Source organism: Heterocephalus glaber, unplaced genomic scaffold (genome assembly GCF_053883595.1).
Source record: "Heterocephalus glaber isolate CG9 unplaced genomic scaffold, H.glaber_assembly_v1.0 deba00000942, whole genome shotgun sequence".
Taxonomy (NCBI): Eukaryota; Metazoa; Chordata; class Mammalia; order Rodentia; family Bathyergidae; genus Heterocephalus; species Heterocephalus glaber.
The window spans coordinates 2,882,507-2,903,832 of NW_028258174.1; the positions used below are offsets into that span (position 1 = coordinate 2,882,507).

Sequence of the window (21,326 nt, forward strand, 5' to 3'; positions counted from 1 at the left end):
TGTGTTATGAGGGGATGGTGGCAGGGTTTAGTTTTTCAGTAAAATTTTTTAGACGAGAAAATAAATAGGAGTTTAATAAGTAGTTATAATGCCTTAATTAAAAATAAAACTGTTCTTAGCTGAGTATGGTGGCTCATACCTGTAATCCCTTAGCTGAGTGTGGTGGCTCATGCCTGTAATCCCAGTACTTGGGAGGTGGAAGCAGGAGTGTTGCCATGAGTTGGAGACCAGCCTTAACTATATATACTGAGTCTCTGTCTCAAAAAACCCCCAAAGCTAAACAAAACAAAAAAACAAAGACCCAACAAAAGTGAAACTTTGTCTTTTTTGTCTACTTTCTCTTCTTCTGATTTGATTATCAATGCCTTTATATACCTGTTTGACATTTATAAAATTCTTCAAGTTCTTAAAAATTACACTTTAAAAAAATATTAAAGAAGCTCAAATTCTATTCTGTTCAAGCTCTATTCTTTTTCTTAGATAATTGGGTAATTGGAAAGATTTTTACATTAAAATTTTTTTTGTCAGTGTTTATTAATTTTACAAAATATTGGGCTTTAATGTGATGTTTTCATGTGTGCATATATTATATTTCAATCATCCCCACCCCTCTCTTTACCCTTACACTCCTCTCCCCCTCCTCCTTATTCCCTTCCTGTGTCTAATTACAGTCTCCCTTCTATTTTCATACCATCTTTTTCAGATTCCACATGGTAGGGAAACATTAATTGGAATTTTTGAAACCATTGTATACTTCTTTTTTACAGCAGATGCTTAAATCAATTTTATATGCCCGTATTTTTGGGCACCATTAGTAGATCTTAGTCTATTGTCAGATCTTGTTCTTTTCTCCTGAGAATATCTTACTTCCTATACCTTCACTTTTATGTTCATTCATTATGAAAATCATCATTTTTGTTTCTCCTATTGCCTTAAGGTTGGTAAAATAAAACTGCTTCTACTTCTGCAAAAGGGCTTACAAAAACAACAACAACAACAGAACAACCAAACCCTCCCCTCCCCCCAAGCCTCCTGAAAATTTTTGGATTTTAATATATCCATTTTCTAACTAATTGAGGGTAGATACAAAACAAGTAATTTATCTGCTTGAAAAGAAATTAAAAAGATGTAATAACGTGGGATATTCACTTAGCTGGGTGCATGGCAACCTTTGTATAGAAATATCTTTATGATATAGATGGGGAAAAGAAAGGACTTCTGAAATAGCAAGCACAATGAATATTTTGATGGTTATGATCAATTTAGAAGACTTACAAAAAAAGTAATAAAAGATAGGTCAAGTTCTCATTTTGAAAGGTTCTGTGACTGAGAGAATAGTTTCAGAATTCTGTCACAAACTCTTATTCTATTTACTGTTTCCTTTGTTTGTACTTGGAAAACAGGTACTAAATTCTAAGGAAACTTAGTGGGAAAAGAGGATATCTATGCTCCTCATGCCTGTACTGGGTTGGGCTCTCTCTCATGTCCTCCTCTCTTGCTTTCTGTACCTTCCCTTTCATGTTCAATCTTTGTGGATTTAAAAGTTTAGGTTTTATAATTGAATCTGCTGGTAAGAATCCTTTCTTGAAGAAAAAATTAAGATTTTCTTTATGACTTCATAGAGACCAAAGCAAATTGTGAATAAGTAAAATTTGGTGTTGGTTTCTTCCCCACTGTTTTTCAAGGTCACTTGACGTTTTCCTTAGCACCTAACAAATGTGGATTGAGCATCTACCTTGTGTCAGGCAGTGTGTTGCTTCTGGAGATGTATGGTGAATAAAAGCACTCATGCAAAGTTTACAAACTGGAGCAATGGCCTTTTTCTACATGACCCATAGTGAAAGAAATATATTTTACATCCTGGCCTAACATAACACATATACTTGAAGAGAATTTTACACTCTTACACAGGACTCCTTTGATTTCTGTCTCCTCCTACCCTTCTTTTCTTCCTTCTGTCCTTCCTTCCCCCTTTTCCTTGCTTTCTTCTTTCTTCTCCCCCTGCCCCTACTGCTCTTTCTCTTTCTCCTCCTCATACTGGGGATTTGAGCCTGGGGTCTTCACACTGACCTACGTCCTCAGCCCTTTTATTTTGAGCAGGGTCTCACTAAGTTACCCAGACTGGGCTTGAACTTATGATTTCCTTGCTTCAGGCTCCCAGAATGTGGGGATTACAGGTGTGTGCCCAGCTCATTTTGGTATTTTTTTGTCCAGTTCTATTTCATGACAGAGTAATTCTGTTGTGTCAATTTTGAAAGCACTGGTCCAGCATCTTTAGTAGCCATCACCTCATGTCCCAGTGTTTGTCACACTTCTGTAGACCTTGGCTTGTCTTGCTGGACTTTCCATAAGGCCAAGCTTTCTCCTTCACTAAATAGAGCTGGTTAGACTCAGTTATCCCAGAGCCTACCTTCTAGCTAAATGTCTAAGCTACAGTATTTCTAAACAACTTGGATCTAAACTGTTATAAATATCTTGAAAAATTTTAAGGGTACCATTGAATTAATAGTTTACCTCTTCTGAACATTTGCATTAGAATCTTCTTTTTTTGTGAATTTATCTAATTAATAGGGACTCTGAGTTTTATAGGATACTGGGAATTCGGACTCCTCAGACCAACAGACAGCAAGTAGACTTTGCCTGGTCTTGTGCCCAAGGGCAGGAAGAGACTCTGACATAGTTTTCTCTGTCACTGGTAGAATCTTCTAAGAGTTGGGATTTCACTGAAATTTTTGGTGTACCCATTAAACAGTGACCTCGGTTTTACCCCTACCCTCCTCCATCCACCTCCTAGTTCCTATCTCTGACTTTGACTACTCTAGGTACCTCATGTAAGTGGACTCATACAATATTAGCAAATTATTTCCATGTTGTAGTATATATCAGAATTTTCTTTCTTTTTAAGGCTGAATAATATGTATACACCACATTTTATTTACCCATCAATGTTTTGGATTGTTCTATCTTTTGGCTATTGTGAATAATGCTGCTACAAACATTAGTGTATAAATATTTGTTCGAATCCCTGTTTTCAATTATTGTTATGTATATATCCAGAAGTGGAATTGTTGGAATGTATGGTCACTGTGTTACTTTTTCTCTCGTTGCTGAGACAAAATACTCAACGCCCAAAGTTAGAGGGGGAAAGGTTTTTTTGGCTTACAGTTTGTAGAGGTTTCAGTCCATAATCAGCTAGCTCCAAGGAAAGGTGGCATAGCAGACAGGTCTTCCTGAGGAGAAACAGTTCATGGCACCCACATGGTAGCAAAAGCAGCAAGGGGCCTTAACAGTGTGTTTCTGCTCCTTTTATCCCATCCAGACCACCAGGATTAGGGCAGTGCCAAACCAATCACTCTTGTGTAGTGGTTTAGTAACCACATGCCCTTAATCCCAGCATCACACATTGCAGATTCAGCCACCTCTGGAGAAGAAAGCCCCATCTCATCTGGATGAGGCTTTGGGGGCATGTCTAAACAAGCCATAACAGTCACATTATACTTAACTTTTTGAAGGACTTCCATACTGTTTTCCACAGCAGCACTACCATTGTTGTTCCCATCAGCAAGGCACATTTCTAATTTTTATTCTTCTTAAATTTATTTTTTTGTTTGATAATAGCCATTCTAATGTATGTTAAGTGGTATCTTTTTATAGTTTTGATTTACTTTACTATAATGATTATTGATGTTGACTATCTTTATAGTATGTAGTGCTTTTTTGGTATTTATCCTTTATCAGGTTGAGAGTCTTCTGTTACTCCTAGTTTTTATCATGAATGGGTGCTAAAGTTAGTCAGGTTTTTTTTTTTTCAAATGTTGTGATGGTAATTGAGGGTTTCTCCTTTATTTTTTTATTTTTTGCAAATCTGACTTTGAACCCAGAGCCTTCACACTGAGCGATATTCCCAGCCCTTTTATTATTGTTTTTTAAAATTTTGAAACAGGATTTCACTAAATCACACAGTGTCCCAGGCTGAGTTTAAACTTGTGATCCTCCTGCCTCAGCCTCCCAGAGTGCTGGAATTATAAGACTATGGCACCATGCTTGGCTTCTTTATTTTCCTAATATGGTGAATTAAATTGATTGATTTTTTAATAGGCCATTATTGTATTTCTGATATAAACCTCTCATTTGATAATGATGTATTATTCTTTTTGTTGCTGGTCTCATAAAATGAATTGGGAAGTACTCCTTCTTCCTCTATTTTCTCAGAACTTTGTATAAGATTAGCACAGTGTATGTAGTCCTAATATATTTGGCCAGTTTTTAGTAATGAAGCCATTTGAACCAGAAATGTTTTTATTGGGAAAGTTATTACTCATAAATTTATTTAATAAATATAGTTATTTAAATTTATTTTAGGTTATTATATTATTTAGATTTTCATTATTTCTTTTTATGATAGTTTTGATCATTTATGTTTTTCTTTTCATTTATGTATTTCTTTTATCTAAGCTGAATTTATCAACAGAAAGTTGTTTATAATTTATTACTTTTTTGTTATTATCCTTTTAATATCTCTGGGAGCTGTAGTGATACTTCTCTTTCATTCCTGATATTGACAGTTTGTATTTCATCACATTTTTCTCAGATCAATTAGAGTTTTTAATCAATTATTATTTTTTGTTTTCAAAGAATCAGCTTCTGGTTTTACTAATTTTTTTATTGTTTCATTTCTGTTCTATTACTCCTGCTTTTTATTATTTCATTTTTCATACATTTGGTTTTGGTTTTACTTGCTATCTTTTCTCTTATTATTAAAGTAGAAACTTACACAATTTTAAAGTTGTTTTTTTTTTTAATTAAAAAAAAAATTTTTTTTTGGTACCGGGGATCCAACTCGGGACCTTGCGCTTGCGAGGCAGGCGCCAGAACCACTGAGCTAAATCCCCACCCCTATTTTTTTAATATTAGCATTTAAAAGTAATAAATTTATGTCTAAGTGCTGCTTTAGTGGCATTAATGAAAATTTGAAATGTTGCATTTTAATTTTCATTCAGTTTAACATATTCTAATTTTTTTCATAATTTTTGCAGTTGTCCTAGGGTTATTTAGATGCATATTGCTTAATTTCCAAGTATGGGGTAATTTTCTAAATATCTGTTTGATTACTAATTTATTATGGTCGGTGAATATATTCTGTATAGTTTAAATTCTTTCATATTTGTGGAGAATTGTCTTACATACAGAAAAATCCTTTTTTTCTTGTTTTTTTTCCGGCCACGCACATGCGAGATAAATTCCCACCCTGCGTCACAGCTTCAGTCCCATGAAAACGTTCTGGCCCTCAGATGTTGTGGGCTCCAAGTTGTCTTCTGGGATAGAGGAAAGCCCAAAGCATGTGACTCAGATCTTTAACTTTTAGTAACTGTAGCTCCTGTCAGTGAGTGTGGAGGGTGGAGAAAGGAGGGAGATGGGCCTGGCCCACTGCAGATGCGGGGGCGAGAGCCAGTAGGTGCTGCCACTGGGTTTCCCCCAGTAAGGCTCTTTGCGCTAGACTGCCTCAAGGGCTTAAGCTGTTGGTGTTCAATCACTGATGTAATTGTAGTGATTAAAAGTTTCAGAGTGTTGAAAGCTAGATCATTTAATTATAAGATTGACTATCTTTAAGAGGGCCTCATTTGAAAACTTATATTCTCATCTTTTAAAAAATCTGTTATAAACCATTCTCCAGATCTCATCTACCTGTTATTTATTTTCAATATTTATGATAGATAATCATTTTTATTTTTCTCATCTTAATTTTCTTATTTTTCATTTCTGAATTTTTCTAGTGTCTAAAACAGTTCCTTATTCATAGAATGACCCAATAATTAATTATTAATAATTAATATTAATAATTAATATTAATTTTATTTATACTAGTGTTGTTTTTTTACAAGAGAAGACTGAAGAATAATCTCTAAATCTTGCCGGTTTATAAACATAGAAGTGTATGTTATGTCTGGGGAAAATAGCCACTGTAATGTTAACTAAATGTTGTACGTATTTCCCCAAAACTGGATTGTAACAATAAAGGTTAATATCAACATTTTAAAAATCTAACTTTGCTTTTTCAGTGCTGGGAATTGAACCCAGGATATGTTGGGCTACATCCCTAGCCTTTTTATTTTATTTATTTATTTTTTATTGAGACAGGGTCCCACTAAGTTTCCCAGGCTGACCTTGAACTTGTGATCCTCCTGCCTCAGGGTCCTCAGTAGCTAGGGTTTCAGCTATGGGCGTTATTGGGTCTCGGCACCATAGTGGCTGGCTAGCCAGTTCAATATACGGAGTAAACCGTCCCTTCTAAAAAAGTAACACTGGCTTCAGCTTTCCAGTACAAGTGTGTTTCATTATCTCAAAACTAATGACAATCATTTGAGCAATTGGTACATACTATCTAATAGCATTCCTTTTATTTATTTATTTATTTTTGGTACTGGGGATCGGGATTGAATTCTGGACCTTGTGCTTGTGAGGCAGGTGGCAGAACCACTGAGCTAAATCCCCAGTCCTCTAATAGCATTCTTAATTTCTTATTTTTATCCTTAAGGTACAGGGAAAACAATGGTGATGGACATATTTTATACTTATGTGGAAATGAAGAGGAAAAAACGGGTCCATTTTCATGGTTTCATGCTAGATGTGCACAAAAGTAAGTTAAAAATGACCTGAAAGAAGTTATTCTTCAGTGGGCAAACTCTACAAAACAGTTTTTTGCAGTGAATAAACATATACTCTTTAAAAAAATTATATACTTTTTTTTCCCAGGTGTGGTAGTGCATGCCTGTAGTCATAACACTTGGGAGGCTGAGGCAGGAGGATCACTGTGAGTTAGAGGCCAGCCAGGACTATATAATCAGTTCAAGGCAACCCTGAACTACATAGTGAAACCCTATCCCCTCAAAACAAAACAAAACAAAAAAGCTAACAACAACAACAAAACTGAAAAACTAAAAAAATTAGATTTTTGCTTGAAGTAAGATTTTGTTTGGTTTTATTTGTTTTGTGCTATTTTGAAACAGTAGTACATTCAGAGTTGGTTCTTAAGACCAATTCAGTACTTCCCAATTAGAAAACAGAAGTTATTACATGAAGATCCAGCATTTTTTATTTCTACTAACGGTTAATAAAAAATGTTAAAAATACACTGTTTCAAGATGTTATTCTTTTTTTTTTTTGGTGGAGACATGGTCTTGTATAGTCCAGGCTGGCCTCAGATTCACAGAATTCCTCCTGCCTCAGCCTCCCAAGTGCTGGGATTTCAGGTGTGCACCACCACATCCGGCTAAAATGTTATTCTTGATAGGTTCTTTATTCCACATAGCTTTAGCATGTAGGCATTCAGTTTGTATTTGCATATATGTACACTTTATTACTTTGCGTGGTGTTCTTATTTTATTTTTGTGTGGTTTTTCTATCAGCCGTACTGTCACCTCCCAGACCAGAAACACTGTGTTTTTTTCCCTAACAGTTTCAGCAATTAGTGCACATAATGTGAATGAAATGGGATTGGCTTTGATATATGGGACTGGAGAAAAGGAGACATTTGTAGATTAGGATTTTTTTTTTTTTTTTTTGGTACCGGGGATCAAACTTGGGTCCTTGCGCTTGCAGGACAGGTGGCAGAACCACTGAGCTAAATCCCCAGCACAGGGACATTTGATTAGATATGCTGAATGTAACATGCACTTCCTGGGCATGACCACAACCTCTTGCATCACTGAAATCATCAGGATTAGGATTACTCTGTTGACCAGTGATCACTTTACCATCTCTGTTCTTTTTTTTTAGTACTGGGTATCAAACTCAGGACTCTGTGTTTTCGAGGCAGGCGGTGGAACCACAGAGCCAAACCCCTGGCCCACTTTATCATGTCTGAAGTGATTCCAGAATGGAAAGTGAATGACCTTGAAGTTTCCTTACAACTGTAGAACTAAACTAGTTGAACAATTTATTTCAACATAGAAAAAATACAACTGATTTCAATAATTGAATTTAATTGTAATCACATTTAAACCTAATTTTTATGTCTTCACTAAAGTTTCATGTAGGGATTTAAAATATTCTATAATTCTTTACCATGTACATTAATACTTGTTTTAAATTTCATCCATCTAAGGAATACATCGCCTTAAACAGAATTTGCCAAAAAGGAAACCAGGATTCATGACCAAGTCATATGACCCAATAGCTCCCATAGCTGAAGAAATCAGCCAAGAAGCACGTCTCTTATGTTTTGATGAATTTCAGGTACAGTAGAGATTTTCCGTAGGTAAAGAATGATATATTGAATGAGATGTGAAGATTTAAATTTTACTCCTTTTTTCCCCTCATTGATTTATAAATTGATTCTTTTTTTATCACTTCAATTTTACTGTCTTGTTTGATGATCAGCAAATCATGACCTGCATATTTGACCCACCTGCTTCTGTATGGCCCATCAAAAAAGAAAGGTTTTTATATTTTTAAAGGCACTTGAAAAAAAAAAAATCTGTTAGAGAACCTATGTAGCTTCAAAAGCCTAAAATCTTCACTATTCAGTGTTTTATAGGAAAAGTTTATCCACTTCTAAGTTATGGTCAGTGGCTCTACATGTCCTTCCCCTATACCACAGAGATAATGTATTTCTAAAATAATGTCTTTAGAGATATTTGAGTATTTTTAAAAGCGTTCTATAAAGAACAGTGGTTCACACATTTCATTTAAATCTCTCAACTACATAATCTATGATAAAGGGAAAGAATTGCCTTAGTTGAACTCTTAAACTTTCTTCTAGTCTTAGGATTTCCTGACGTTATGCATTTAAATTTGTAGTGAGTTATTTCCTGTTCTTCTGTCTTTAGTGGGAAGATTAATAAGGGAGAATATCATGTGCCTAGGATGCTTTTCTCCCAAGTCCTGCATGACAGGTCTCCTTCAGTAGCTGGATACGTATAGCTAACATCAGTTTAGATTAATGATAGAGAGTAAAGAAAGGATCTTTGCTTCTTTCTCCTTTTGGTCTATTAAGACAACCTGATGTTCACCCTTTGTATTGTAGAGCAGGTGCTCCCTGCCTCTCTGAAGAGGCACATGCATGCATTGCCGAAAGAGAAGGGCCTCATTTAGTTTTGAAAATGACACTGAGTTAACAGTTGTGCCACATTCAAGAACAAAAACCAGTGATGCATCAATAAGGACCATTTAGCTGGGTGTGGTGGTGCATGACTGTATCCCCAGCACTCTGGGAGGCTGAGGCAGGAAGATCTGAAGTTCAAGGCCAGCCTGGGCAACTTAGCAGGACCATCACAAAATTCAAAAAGGACTAGGGATGTAGCTCTGTGGGAAGACCCTGAATTCAATCCTCTTTTTGTTTTTAAAAAAGTATTTCTTCGAATTTTCTGTTATTAGCCTTTTACCCAAAATAGCTCTATATAAAACTGAATTTGCACAGTTAAATTTTCCATTTCAATATTCTTTTTTTTTGGTACTGGTGGTTGAACTCGGGTCCCTGCACTTTCAAGGCAGGCAGAATATTCTTTTTTTAAAATTAATTTTATTGGTACATCTTAGGTATACAGTATAATGACATTCATCATTGGAAATTTGCACCTTTACATAATCTCTCTTGGTTCTTATTTTTTCCTCATTTCCCTGCCCTCCCTTCAATCCTTCCATCCCTCCCTATTTACAAAGACTTTGGGCCCTGGGTTTTAGCTCAGTGGTTCCCCTGCCTGCCTCGAAAACACAAGGTACCGAGTTCGATCTCTGGTACCAAAACCAAAACAAAATACAAAGACTTTGTTTCCATTTTTCCATTTTCTTATATTAATTCCATTCCCCTCTTTCCTTTCCCCTACCCCTCCCACTTCCCCTTCCCCTTTGCCCCTTTTCTTCCTATTTCACATTATCTATTATACCTTTTAGTCCTTATTTACACTTTCAGTTTCTCACACTAGAGAAACTATTCAGTATATACACATGTGTGTCCTATTTTCAATTTCAATTTTCAACTAAAAAATGTAAAGTAGGGGATTTAGCTCAGTGGTTTTGCCACCTGCTGCACAAGCCCAAGGACCCAAGTTTGATCCCCGGTACCAAAAAAAAATGTAAAATATATATTGATACTCAAACTTTATGAAATGATTTATGTTTTAAAATGTGTTTTTACATCTCTATTTCATTTAAAGTAGTTATTGTTTTCTCTGTGTAGAGATGAGGTATCTAAAGGCATTAGAATTTCCTAGGTATAAAATCATTACTTTTACCTTTAAAAATTTACATTTCAGTGCTTGCTTTGGCAGCACATATACTAAAAATTTACATTTGAGAACATTCAGATGAATGATTGTCGTATGTCTATGGCATGAGGGCCTTTTCAAAGCCAAGACTAAGAAAGTTAGGGAGCTTTGAAACTTTGGATTGTAAAGGACATGAGCCAGAGGAAAAGACAGAACAAGCAGGGCCAACTTACTCATTAGGCAGACATGCAGTAGCCAGGGCCCTTGATACTCTTAAGAATTTATGAAAGCTGGGCATGGAGGCACCTGCCTGTAATCCCAGCACTTGGGAGGCTAAGGCAGGAGGATCACTGCAAGTTCAAGACAACTACATAGTGAGACTGTATCTCAAAAAACAACAAAAAAAATCAACTTATGAAAATGTCTTAATGTAACTTCTTTTAGAATCTGAATAAATGAATATGCAGTAGTAAATCCAACCTGTATCCATCTATATCTGTATTATATTTGCTTTTTATACCAATACAATTTTGACTTCTTCATTAAAAAATTTTTTTTCTGGTACCAGGGATTGAACTCAGGACATTGTGCTTGCAAGGCAGGTACAGCACTAAGGCAGGTACAGCTCAGGTACTGAGCTAAATCCCTGGCAATTTTTAAAATATTTTGATAGAGGAAGGGGCTCATGAAGATAAAAGTTTGTAAGCCCCCCAAAATCATAATGCCATAATATGAGGGAAGTCCTAACAAAAATGTGTGTTTGCTGCTGGTGTACTCCATTTAGTTCAGATTTCAAAAGGCTGATACATATAGATGGGAAGAAGAAACCAAAAGTAACTGTTAGGGCACTAAAATTCCAGATGAACCCAGACTTGCAAAAGAAATGCAGGAAGCAAAAATAATTTTTCATTTTACATATTGAGTGTCAGAGAGATCAAGAAGAAATAGGCCCTTATAAAATGATACTAACAGAGAAGAGGTAGATGTGTTGGAGATGTCTGCTACTGCCTGAATCACCCAGACTTAGTTTCATGTTTATTTAATCATTTCCTCTTTCTGTTGCAATAAAGAGCTTTATGCTATAGGACAGGACTCTATCCGTCCCGTAGCTATACGTACTGTCCCTGGGCATCTGGTCTATCAGTAGCTAGTCCCTCAAGCTTGTCAGAAACCTTGAGCTTGTGTGGTGTGGCCTGGAGAATGGGGTACTCTTATCCTCTTTCCCATGAATTTGGTAATTCCTTCTTAGTAATGAGACAGAAATAAAAAGACATAGAAAGTATGTGAATCACATTAAGAAAAAGGGTCTAGGGTGTCCACAGTCACCTGCTGAGCCCTGTAGAGCTCCTCTGACCCCAAACCTTTCCCCAGTTTCAGTTCCCATATGGATCTTCGGTGCTGTTCCCATCCTAGTCACAAGAAGTTCCCTTCTTTAGATCGATCTTCTATGCCTCTTTCAATAGTTTTGATGAGAATAGAACTCTTCAACTCATATTTTACCCTTGTGTTGATGGCACAGAGATTTCCCTGTGATCTGTAAAAGTTAGCACAAACATTGGTAAGAAGTCCCATGAGGAAATGTCACCTTCCTTAATACAAAATCAGTTATCTCCAATGGAAAGAGAGCTACCTGGTGAAATAAAGCTCAGGAAGACAAAGATGAGGTAACTGTTGGCAGTGCTTTTGGATGCAGGCAACAGAAAAACCAATTTAAAGGGCCCATACTCTATGGAAGAAATATTATGTTATATAAGATAGTGTCAGTTACGATTTGTGTCTAGATGTCCCCCCAAAACCTCATGTGCTCATAGCCTTTTGCAGAGGTAGCTTGATCTAGAGTGTGTGAAGCTGGAACTGATTCATGATGCAATGCTAGGCTCAAGGGCACTAGGAGTAAGGGTGTGAGTGCTCCCCACCCTAAGTAGTCTGAATAAGATAAAAGGGGCAGAAAGACACTGTTAAGTTCCCTTGTTGCTTTACTACCATCTGTCTGCCATAAAGTGTTCTCCTCTGCCAAGCCCCTCTGCCAAGCCACCTTGCTTTGGAGCCAGCTGATTATGGACTAAAACCTCTACAAACTGTGAGCTAAATAAACCGTTTTGTCTTTAACTTTGGGTGTCAGGTATTTTGTCTCAGCTACTAGAGAATAGTAACTAATACAGTGTCATTTCCCTTGCTCAAATCCTCCTTCCTCTTCGATCTTCTCTTTGACATGTTCAGCCTTGCTCATTGCTCCCTATTGTTTCCAATTCTATTTTCTTCATAGATTAGGAACTATGGTTAATAACTGGGTGTAAATACTTCTTTCCAGCAGTGCTCTGAAGAAAATATGTGCAGAGATGGCAAAACAAGACTGAATACAATTGGTTGCATTTATTTAGTCCCAAATTTTACTGTAGTAGAGTTATTAGTATAGTGAGAATAGTGTAGCATTGTTCAGTGTAGTTACTAGTGTATTAAAGTTGACCACATGGGAAACCCCCTTCCCCTGAACAAGGTTGGCTTGAATGTCCTAGAATGAAAAATGTTAATAATCTTGCCCTTTTATGTCATGTGCAATTCTCAACTAGAATCTTAGCGCTTACCCAGTCGGTGCACACAAAAGAGGCATATACATGCATATACCTAATATTGAGAAGAGCCAGAGACAGTGAGAGTGTGAGGGCAGGGTTGTTTCCCACAGTGAAAGAGATGATCTCTGCCAGAGCTGGGGTTCACAATCCTGACTATCTTCTGCTGGCTTTATAGAAGCTTCTCTAGCACACCAACACTGGGTTAGCACAAGTCCAAACTCATACTGAAATTTCCCCTTCCCTATAATTCCTTAGAATAAAAGGATGACCCCAAATGTTGCTGCACCAGCCCTCTGAGCCCCAGTACCCACTGGTTTAGGACAGATAAGCATGGTTTCCACTTCATTCTTGCCACATAGAGCAGTCTTCCTCACTGTGACAGTCCTCCCTAAGTCAGCAGTCCTGGGCCACCGTGACCAGCTAGCTGCCCTGCCCTAAGGAAAATGCAGGGGAGCAGGAAGGAGGTGTCTGCAGAGTTCCTTTCCACGGGTCCTTCCTACATCTGAAGGATGCCTTATTCACAGCTCTCTGTCCCACCATCAGGGAATCTCTCACCTGGGAAAACTAGCAGACACCCTTGTGGCTCTCGTCTGCCCTATTCCAGTTTAGGCTGACCATGGCTCTGGTGTGGGGGAAAACCCAGCTTGGGCTAGCCCCTTGTTCAGGTGAAAGGTGCAAATTCAGTAAACTACCACAATAGAAAATAGGTTCAAAGATTCAAAGATTTATTACTTACACATCTTGGGCAGGGAGAATGCCACAAAGAGCCAGGTAGTGAGGAAGAGGGTGCATGATAACTAGAAACACACACACACACACACACACACACACACACACACACACACACCCCTTTATATTTATATGGTGTGGATCATTTTAAATTGCAGGTCAAATGCCTAAATGATGTTTTTTAAAGCTGTGAGGAAGAAAAGTGGGAAGCCCATTCATTCATTCATTCATGAACTGAGGTCTCCCTATGTTGCCCAGGCTGATTCGAACTCCTTGACTCAATGTATCCACCTGTGTCAGTGTCTTGTCACTGGGACTACGGACACGAACCATCACACCCAGCTTAGTGCAGTCTTCTAGGCTGGAGTGATACCTCTAATTTTTTATCTCTGGCCACAGCTTTGAGTTGTTTGTGTGTACTGTTCTTTTTCCCAGGTAATGACTTTTACTGTATCCTTCTATTACAACCCCATATATCCTTAAGATCTTCAGACCTTTGCTAAGAAGATAACTATCTCCTTCTTAACAAGACCAATCTTTCCTTGATCTCTGCACTTCTGATGCCCCATACCCTCCTTTTTTCCCATGATATATATTACCTTTGAACACATACTTATTTTTTATGTTCACTATTTGTCATCTACTGTACATTCTACTACAGAATGTAAGCTTGAAGCCATGAATCTTTATTTCATTAACTGATGTATCACAAGTGTCTACAATAGTGCCTGAGAATGAATGAATGAATCCTAGTATCAGATGATAACTAGTGAAGTAGTTCTGTTAAGTAAGGCCCACTCCCTTTATATTTAATAGTATTTCTCAAACAAAATCGACATTTATAGAACCCAAGGAACATTATAACTCCATGCCATATTTGTTCCTGTCAACATTGTGAATTATCTGAACATTTTTTTCTAATATAGGAAAAATGATACATCGTTTCAGTTTATATTCACTTAGTAATGTGATTGGCTTTGTCACATTTGTTTACTTACTGAATTTCTCTTGTACACTGTTTGAAATGTTGTTCATTTATTTATTGGAATGCTTATATTTCCTCTTTCATATATGCTATATCCCCAGCTCTTTTTTATTTTTTTATTTTGAGAAACGGTCTTGCTAAGTTACTCAGGCTGGGCTAGAACTTGTGATCTTCCTGCCTCAGCTTCTCAGAGTTCTGGGATAACACATGTGTGCCACCATGTTCAGTTATATATATTTTTTGAATCTTTTCTTTGTGGTGCTGGGATTTGAACCCGGGGCCTCACAGCTGCTGGGGAAGCGCTCTACCACTCAGCTACATTCCTGGCCCCTATTAGGTGTATTCTATAATGTTAGCTACCGTATACTGAGTGCTTTCTATGTGCCTATGTTCTTAATTGCTATATATATATCATTCCATTTATAGCTAAAATTCCATAAACCATACATTAATTATATGGTATAAAAACATATATATTATATGTGGAAAATAGCCATAGTTAATATTTCTGGGTAATTTAATATGTATCTCATTACAATTTTGCAAGGTTGGTTTTATTACCACTTTCATTATATTGATGAGGGAATTGAGAGTCATAGAGGTTAAGTAACTTGGCCAAGATCACAGAGCTGGTAACTAACAGTTTAAACCCAATGTCAGTATTCTTATTAGTAACAGTGATGTTAGATGCTTCCTTTGGTATAGTCTTGTATTATGTGTTTTAAATATATGGCTCTAGAGCTGGAGCTCTGGAGTTTAGGTAGCTGTTTTAATAATAAAACCTACAAATTATTCTTAAACCTATTAAGCCTAGTATAATACCTACTGATTTATTAGAAAATAATTTTTAGGTGCTATATTCTTAGTGACAGTATGTCTACAATCACCACTTCACTTTTCAAACTGAATCACATTAGTAGTCTTGATTGTTAGCTAATTATTATTGGCCTTTAGATGATGTTAATTAATATAATACTTATTTTACTAAAGGGATGAATGAAAATTATTGTTGCTTAAAAACAAGGATATACTGTTCTTTTTGTGGTTTTATATTTTTTTTTTTTTTGGTACCAGGGATTGAACTCAGGACCTTATGCTTATGAAGCAGGCGGCGGAACCACTGAGCTAAATCCCCGGCTCTTAAATTTTTAGAATAAATTTTATTCTATTATATCCCATTTCCCCCTCAAGCCCCCTCCCCTCCCTATGTACAAAAGCTTTGTTTCCATTTTTTCTATTTTCACTTTTTTTTCTTGTCCCTTCCTTCCTTTCTCCCTCCCTCCTCCTCTGTTCCCCTTCCCATTTGAACACTTTCTTCCCATTTCCCAACATCCATTATACATTTCAGTCCTTATTTCCACATTTGGTTTCTCACACCAGACAAACAATGCAGTACTTAAACATGTGTGTCTGATTTATTTCACTTACGAGTATTGTCTCAAGGTCCAACCATTTAGCTATAAATGTCTGAAGCTCATCCTTCTTTATGGCAGAGTAGTATTCCATTTTATAAAAACATCCCAAATCTTCTTTCTCCACTTGTCAGTTGATGAGCATTTGGACTGTTTCCAAGATTTAGCTATTACAAACTGAGCCACTGTAAACATGGTTGTGCATCACTGTGGTATAATGCTTTCGGGAAGCATTATATTATATTAAATAATATAATATATAATTTTTATTATATTTTATTATATTATATAATTGTATAATATAAAGAATTATATTAATTCTTTCAGGAAGATACCAAGAAGAGGTATGGCTGGGTCAAATGGAACCTCTAGTTTTAGTTTCTTGAGAAATCTCCACACTGATTTCCACAATGGTTGCACCAGTCTACACTCCCACCAGCAGTGGAGAAGGTTTCCTTTTTCCCCACAGTGCCTCCAGCAATTGTTATTGGTTGATTTCTGTTTTTTTGGTATCGGGGATCAAACTCAAGACCTTGAGTTTGCCTGGCAGGTGTTGCGCCGCTGAGCTAAATCCCCAGCCCATTGGTTCATTTCTTTTTTCTTTTTTGGTACCGGGGATCAAACTCAGGACCTTGCGCTTGTGAAGCAGGTGGTGGCACCACTGAGCAAAATCCCTGGCCCCACATTGGTTGATTTCTTGACAGCATCCAATCTTTCTGGAGTGAGATGGAATCTCAGCATTGTTTTAATTTGCATTTCACAAATGACCAGTGATGTTGATCATTTTTTCATATATTTATTTGCTGTTTCTAATTCTTCATCTGAGAAGTATCTTTTCATTTCAGATGCCCATTTTTGGATTGGGTCTTCAAATTTGGGGGGTCTGAGTATTTTGAGTTCTTTGTATATTCTACCTAATAGTCCTTTATCTGATGAATGGCTGGTAAAAATTTTTCCCATGCTGTGGGTTGTCTCTTCACTCTGTTAGTGGTTTCTCTTGCTGTGCAAAAGCTTTTAATAAGATGAGGTCCCAGTTGTTAATTCTTTGTAGTATTTCCCGTGTGGTCTGGGTTTTGTTCTGAAGTCTTTGCCTACTCCTGTGTCCTCAAGCATTCTACCTATTCTCTCTTCCAGCAGATTTAGTGTTTCTGTTTTAATATTTAGTTGTTTGATCCATTTTGATTTTAGGTTAGTGTGTGGTGAAAGATATGGGTCTAGTTTCAATCTTTGGCATGTGGAAAGCCACTTTTTCCAGCACCAATTATTAAAGAGGCTTTCTTGCAGTGAAGGTATTTGGCTCCTTTGTCAAAGATAAGGTGGCTGAATATTTTTGGAGTTGTTTCTGCACCCTCTAGTCTGTTCCATTGATCCTCAGGTCTGTTCTTTTGACAGTACCATGCTGTTTTTATCACCATAGCTTTGTAGTATAATTTAAAGTCAGGGATTGTGATAACCCCTGCCTTGCCTTTATTGCCCAGAATTGCCTTTGCTATTCTAGGTCTCTTCTGGTTCCAAATGAATTTTAGGATTGTTTTTTCTAATTCTGTGAGATATGCTGTTGAAATTTTGATTGGGATGCATTGAATCTGTATAATAATTTTGGAAGTATGGCCATTTTCACTATGTTGGTTCTTCCTATCCAAGAACGAGGGCTATCTTTCCATTTTCTGATATCCTCTTCAATCTTCTTTTTCAGAGTACTGTAGTTTTCAATGTAGAGGTCTTTTACTTCCTTTGTTAGATTGATTCCTAGGTATTTCATTTTTTTGCAATGCTATTGTGATAGGGATTGTTTCTCTACACCTGTTGGTTCTTTTTTTTTTTTTTTTTTTTTACTGGAGGTTGAACTCAGGCCTTTGCACTTTTGCAGCAGGCGGCAAAACCACTGAGCTAAATCCCTGGCTCCGGGATTGTTTCTGTAATTTCTCTCTCTGTGAGTCTGTTATTTGTGTACAGGAAGGATATTGTTTTTTGAGTGTTGATTTTGTATCCAGTTACATCACTGAATTTGGTTATTGAATCTAAAAGTCTTTTGGTGGAGTTTTTGGGGTCTTCTATGTAGAGTATCATATCATCTGCAAATAATGATAGTTTAACTTCTTCCTTTTCTATCCTTATTCCTTTTATTTCTTTCTCTTGTCTAATTGCTCTGGCTAATGTTTCCAAAACTATATTGAACAAGAGTGGTGACAGTGGACATCCTTGTCTTGTTCCTGATTTTAGAGGGAAAGCTTTCAGTTTTTGTCCATTTAATATGATGTTGGCTGTTGGTTTGTCATAGATGGCTTTTATCAGATTGAGATAAAGACCATCTATACCAATTTTCTGTAGGGTTTTTTATGTCATCAATGGGTGTTGGACCTTGTCAAATGCTTTTTCTGCATCTATTGAGAGGATCATATAGTTTTTGTCCTTGGCTCTGTTAATATAGTGTATTACATTTATTGATTTGTGTAACCATCCCTGCATCCCTGGGATGAATCCAACTTAGTCATAGTGTATAACCTTCTTGATGATTTGCTGCATCTATTTGCCAGTATCTTATTGAGGATTTTTGCATCTGTGTTTATTAGAGAGATTGGCCTGTAATTCTCCTTTTTTTTTTTTTGCTTTTATATTCCATATTTATTGAACCAGTCCCTTCCTGAGGAACAGTTAATTACATTTCCTGACTCCTCACTGTCCCAACACAGCCACGAACTGTCTATATCCAGCCGAGAGCAGAACTGCTGGGGTAAGCGGGGGTGTTAAATGCTGACCCACTACCAAAGGACCCCCAACTCGACAGTCTGATGTCCCTCCCAGCACCCCGGGGGGTCCACTTTCTCATCTGGTCACCAACACTGGACATTTTCATGTATTTTCCCACTCTGAAAGGCAAGGCAAACTTCTCATTTTCCTCTGGTTATCTTCCATTAACAGGGAGGAGGAGACAGACTCTCCCTATACAGTGTAGACTGGCCTTGAACTCACTATGTAGTCCAGGTTGGTCTCCAACTCACGATGATCCTCCTGCCTCAGCCTCTGAATGCTGGGATCACAGGCATGCATCAACCTGTACCATTTGAATTTCTTTTGCTATATTGAGTTCAAATCATCCGCCCAATCTTATCATCTTTTTCTTTTTTCTTTTTTTTTGGGGGGGGAGTGGTACCTGGGCTTGAACTCGGGTCCTTGAGTAGCAGGCGGCAAAAACACTGAGCTAAATCCCCAGCCCCTCTTTTTTTTTTGGTACCGGGGATCAAACTTGGGACCTTGCCCTTTCAAGGCAGGTGGTGGAACCACTGAGCTAAATCCCCAGCCCTTATCATCTTTTTCTTATTGCTAAGAACCCTTTATTTATTAAGGATATTTACTCCTAACAATATTGCAGTTTTGTGGGAGGTACTGGGGTGCTCTATACTGAGCTACACCTCAGCTCTTTTTTTGTTCTGTTTTTTTTTTTTTTTTTAGTATCAGGGATCGAACTCGGGTCCTTGCACTTGAGCAGCAGGTGGCGAAACCACTGAGCTAAATCCCCTGCCCACCTCAGCCCTTTTTATTTTGAAACAAGCTCTCACTAAATTGTCCAGGGTGGGCTTGAACTTTTGCTCTTCCTGCCTCAGCTTCCTAAGCAGCTGGGACTAAGGTGAGGTGTGGTTCACCATAGCCAGCAAGACACTAATTTTTTTTTTTTGGTACCGGGGATCAAACTTAGGATCTTGCACTTGCGAGGCAGGCACAATGCCACTGAGCTAAATCCCCAGCCCAACACTAAATATTTTAATGAGTCTGTTTATCATCTTCTCCTCCATACAGCAGTTTTTCCTGTTCAGCTGGGTCAAGACTGTTGATTCTATTACAGCTTCAGTTTTATGTCTAATGTAGACAAGCCTTTTTCTCCCCCCATCCCAGTACTAGGGGTTGAATTTTGGGCCCCTACACTGACCTACATCCCCATCCCCTCTTTTATTTTATTTTATTTTTTTTGGTACTGGGGATTGAACTTGGGTCCTTGCGCTTGCCAGGTAGGCAGCAGAACCACTGAGCTAAATCCCTGGCCCTCTTTTAATATTTTTTATTGTAAGATAAGATCTTGCTAAGTTGCCCAGGCTGGGCTCAAATTCACAATCCTCCTGCTTCAGCCACCCAGACTGGGGATTTGCTAAGCTTCCTGTACTTATTTTCTGTACACTTACCAGTTCCGGCTCCTAAACACTAAGCCTTTACTGTAATTGGCCTTTCAGCGCCCCACACAGCTCTCCAGCCCCAAGGCAGACCCCAAGTCCTTGGAGCCTGAAGGCCAGCCAGGATTGGGGAGCGGCAGGGTGCCCAACTGTGGCCTCATGTTTTTCTCCAGCTCTGCTGCCACCCGGGGGGGCTGCAGCCTGGATGGCGGCCTGAATGCTGTGTAGGTCCCACTGGGTCCTTAGGAGGGCATCGTCCAGCATGAAGAGGCCATCTCGCGTGCGCCAGACTTGCAAGCAGACGGCGGTGGTCTTGAGCTCCAGGCCAATTTCGTGCACCAGTTTCCGGAGCTGCTGCTGTGTCTCTTGCATGCACTGCACCTCTAAGAGGAACTCCGGAGGCGAGAAGTGGAGACAGCGGATGCCGGAGAAGAGCATCGGGGACTTGTCCATGGGCCGGATCACGCCTCTCACGGCCATCTCATAGGCCTCCTGGGACTGCAGGTCCAGGTTGGAGTACATCACCAGGGCCTTCTGGTGGGAGCCTTGGATGACGGACAGGATCTGCTCCAGCTTTTCTCTGGTCACGTGGTCATATGTCGTCTTCTCCACCAGCCGCCCGTCCTCCTGGAAGTTGTCCATGGCTTTGCCCAGCAGGCCTCGAACTGTGTAATCCTTGGTGAGATGAGCGTCGTACAGGTCGGTGAGGAGTTTGCATCCGTGTCCCACGCCGAGCACAAACACCCCTGAAGACTGGACATCCAGCTGGTGTCCCACACCGATCTTCAGGCTGGTGAATGCTGGTCCACAAACCAGAGGGTGGTCGGTGAGGGTGGGCACGCTGGTGGCTGTGAGGGTCAATTCCTTCTTTTCACTGCCTTCCACGGGGCACAGCAAAAAGCAAATACGCTGTTTTGGGGCAGGAGGCTTCCGGGCATTGAGACCTTTCAGAAGCCGCATCTCTACCGTATCCCGCAGATGCAGCCATTTTAGCCCCGGGGGCTTATACATCACAAAGAGCCCCTGCAGTCACGCCAGGCCAGCGGAACCCATACTCAGCCCGAGCGGGCTGGCCAAAAAGTGGAGGTGTGAACTTAATTCTCCTTTTTGATTGGATCCTTCCCTAGCTTTGAAATCAGGGTGATGCTTACTTCCAGGAATGCATTGGGAGTATTGTTTCCTTTTTCATTTTCATTAAAGAGTTTGAGGAGTAAAGGTATTAGGTCTTCTCTAAATTTTTTTGTAGAATTCAGCAG

At 38.5% G+C, this 21,326-nt stretch overlaps 1 protein-coding gene and 1 pseudogene across 29 annotated transcripts in view; one reads left to right on the plus strand and one right to left on the minus strand.

Annotated features, from left to right (window-relative positions):
- The window catches only part of Afg1l (AFG1 like ATPase), a 246,510-nt gene that overhangs the window by 73,433 nt on the left and 151,751 nt on the right, over positions 1–21,326 (plus strand). For 24 of the 29 annotated variants that reach the window (XR_015450312.1, XM_087208621.1, XM_087208622.1 and 21 more), the window contains 2 exons: positions 6,536–6,637; positions 8,105–8,235. The exons of 3 other annotated variants lie outside the window; for them this stretch is intronic. Coding sequence is in view for 25 of the 26 variants with exons in the window: in XM_087208621.1 (XP_087064747.1) it covers positions 6,536–6,637; positions 8,105–8,235 (233 nt within the window). In the remaining variant the exon portion in view is untranslated. The remainder of the gene's footprint in view (positions 1–6,535; positions 6,638–8,104; positions 8,236–21,326) is intronic. 2 more of the 29 variants (XM_087208641.1, XM_087208624.1) reach the window with 1 other exon arrangement.
- On the minus strand, positions 20,127–21,123 carry LOC101699608 (pseudouridylate synthase TRUB2, mitochondrial pseudogene; annotated as a pseudogene).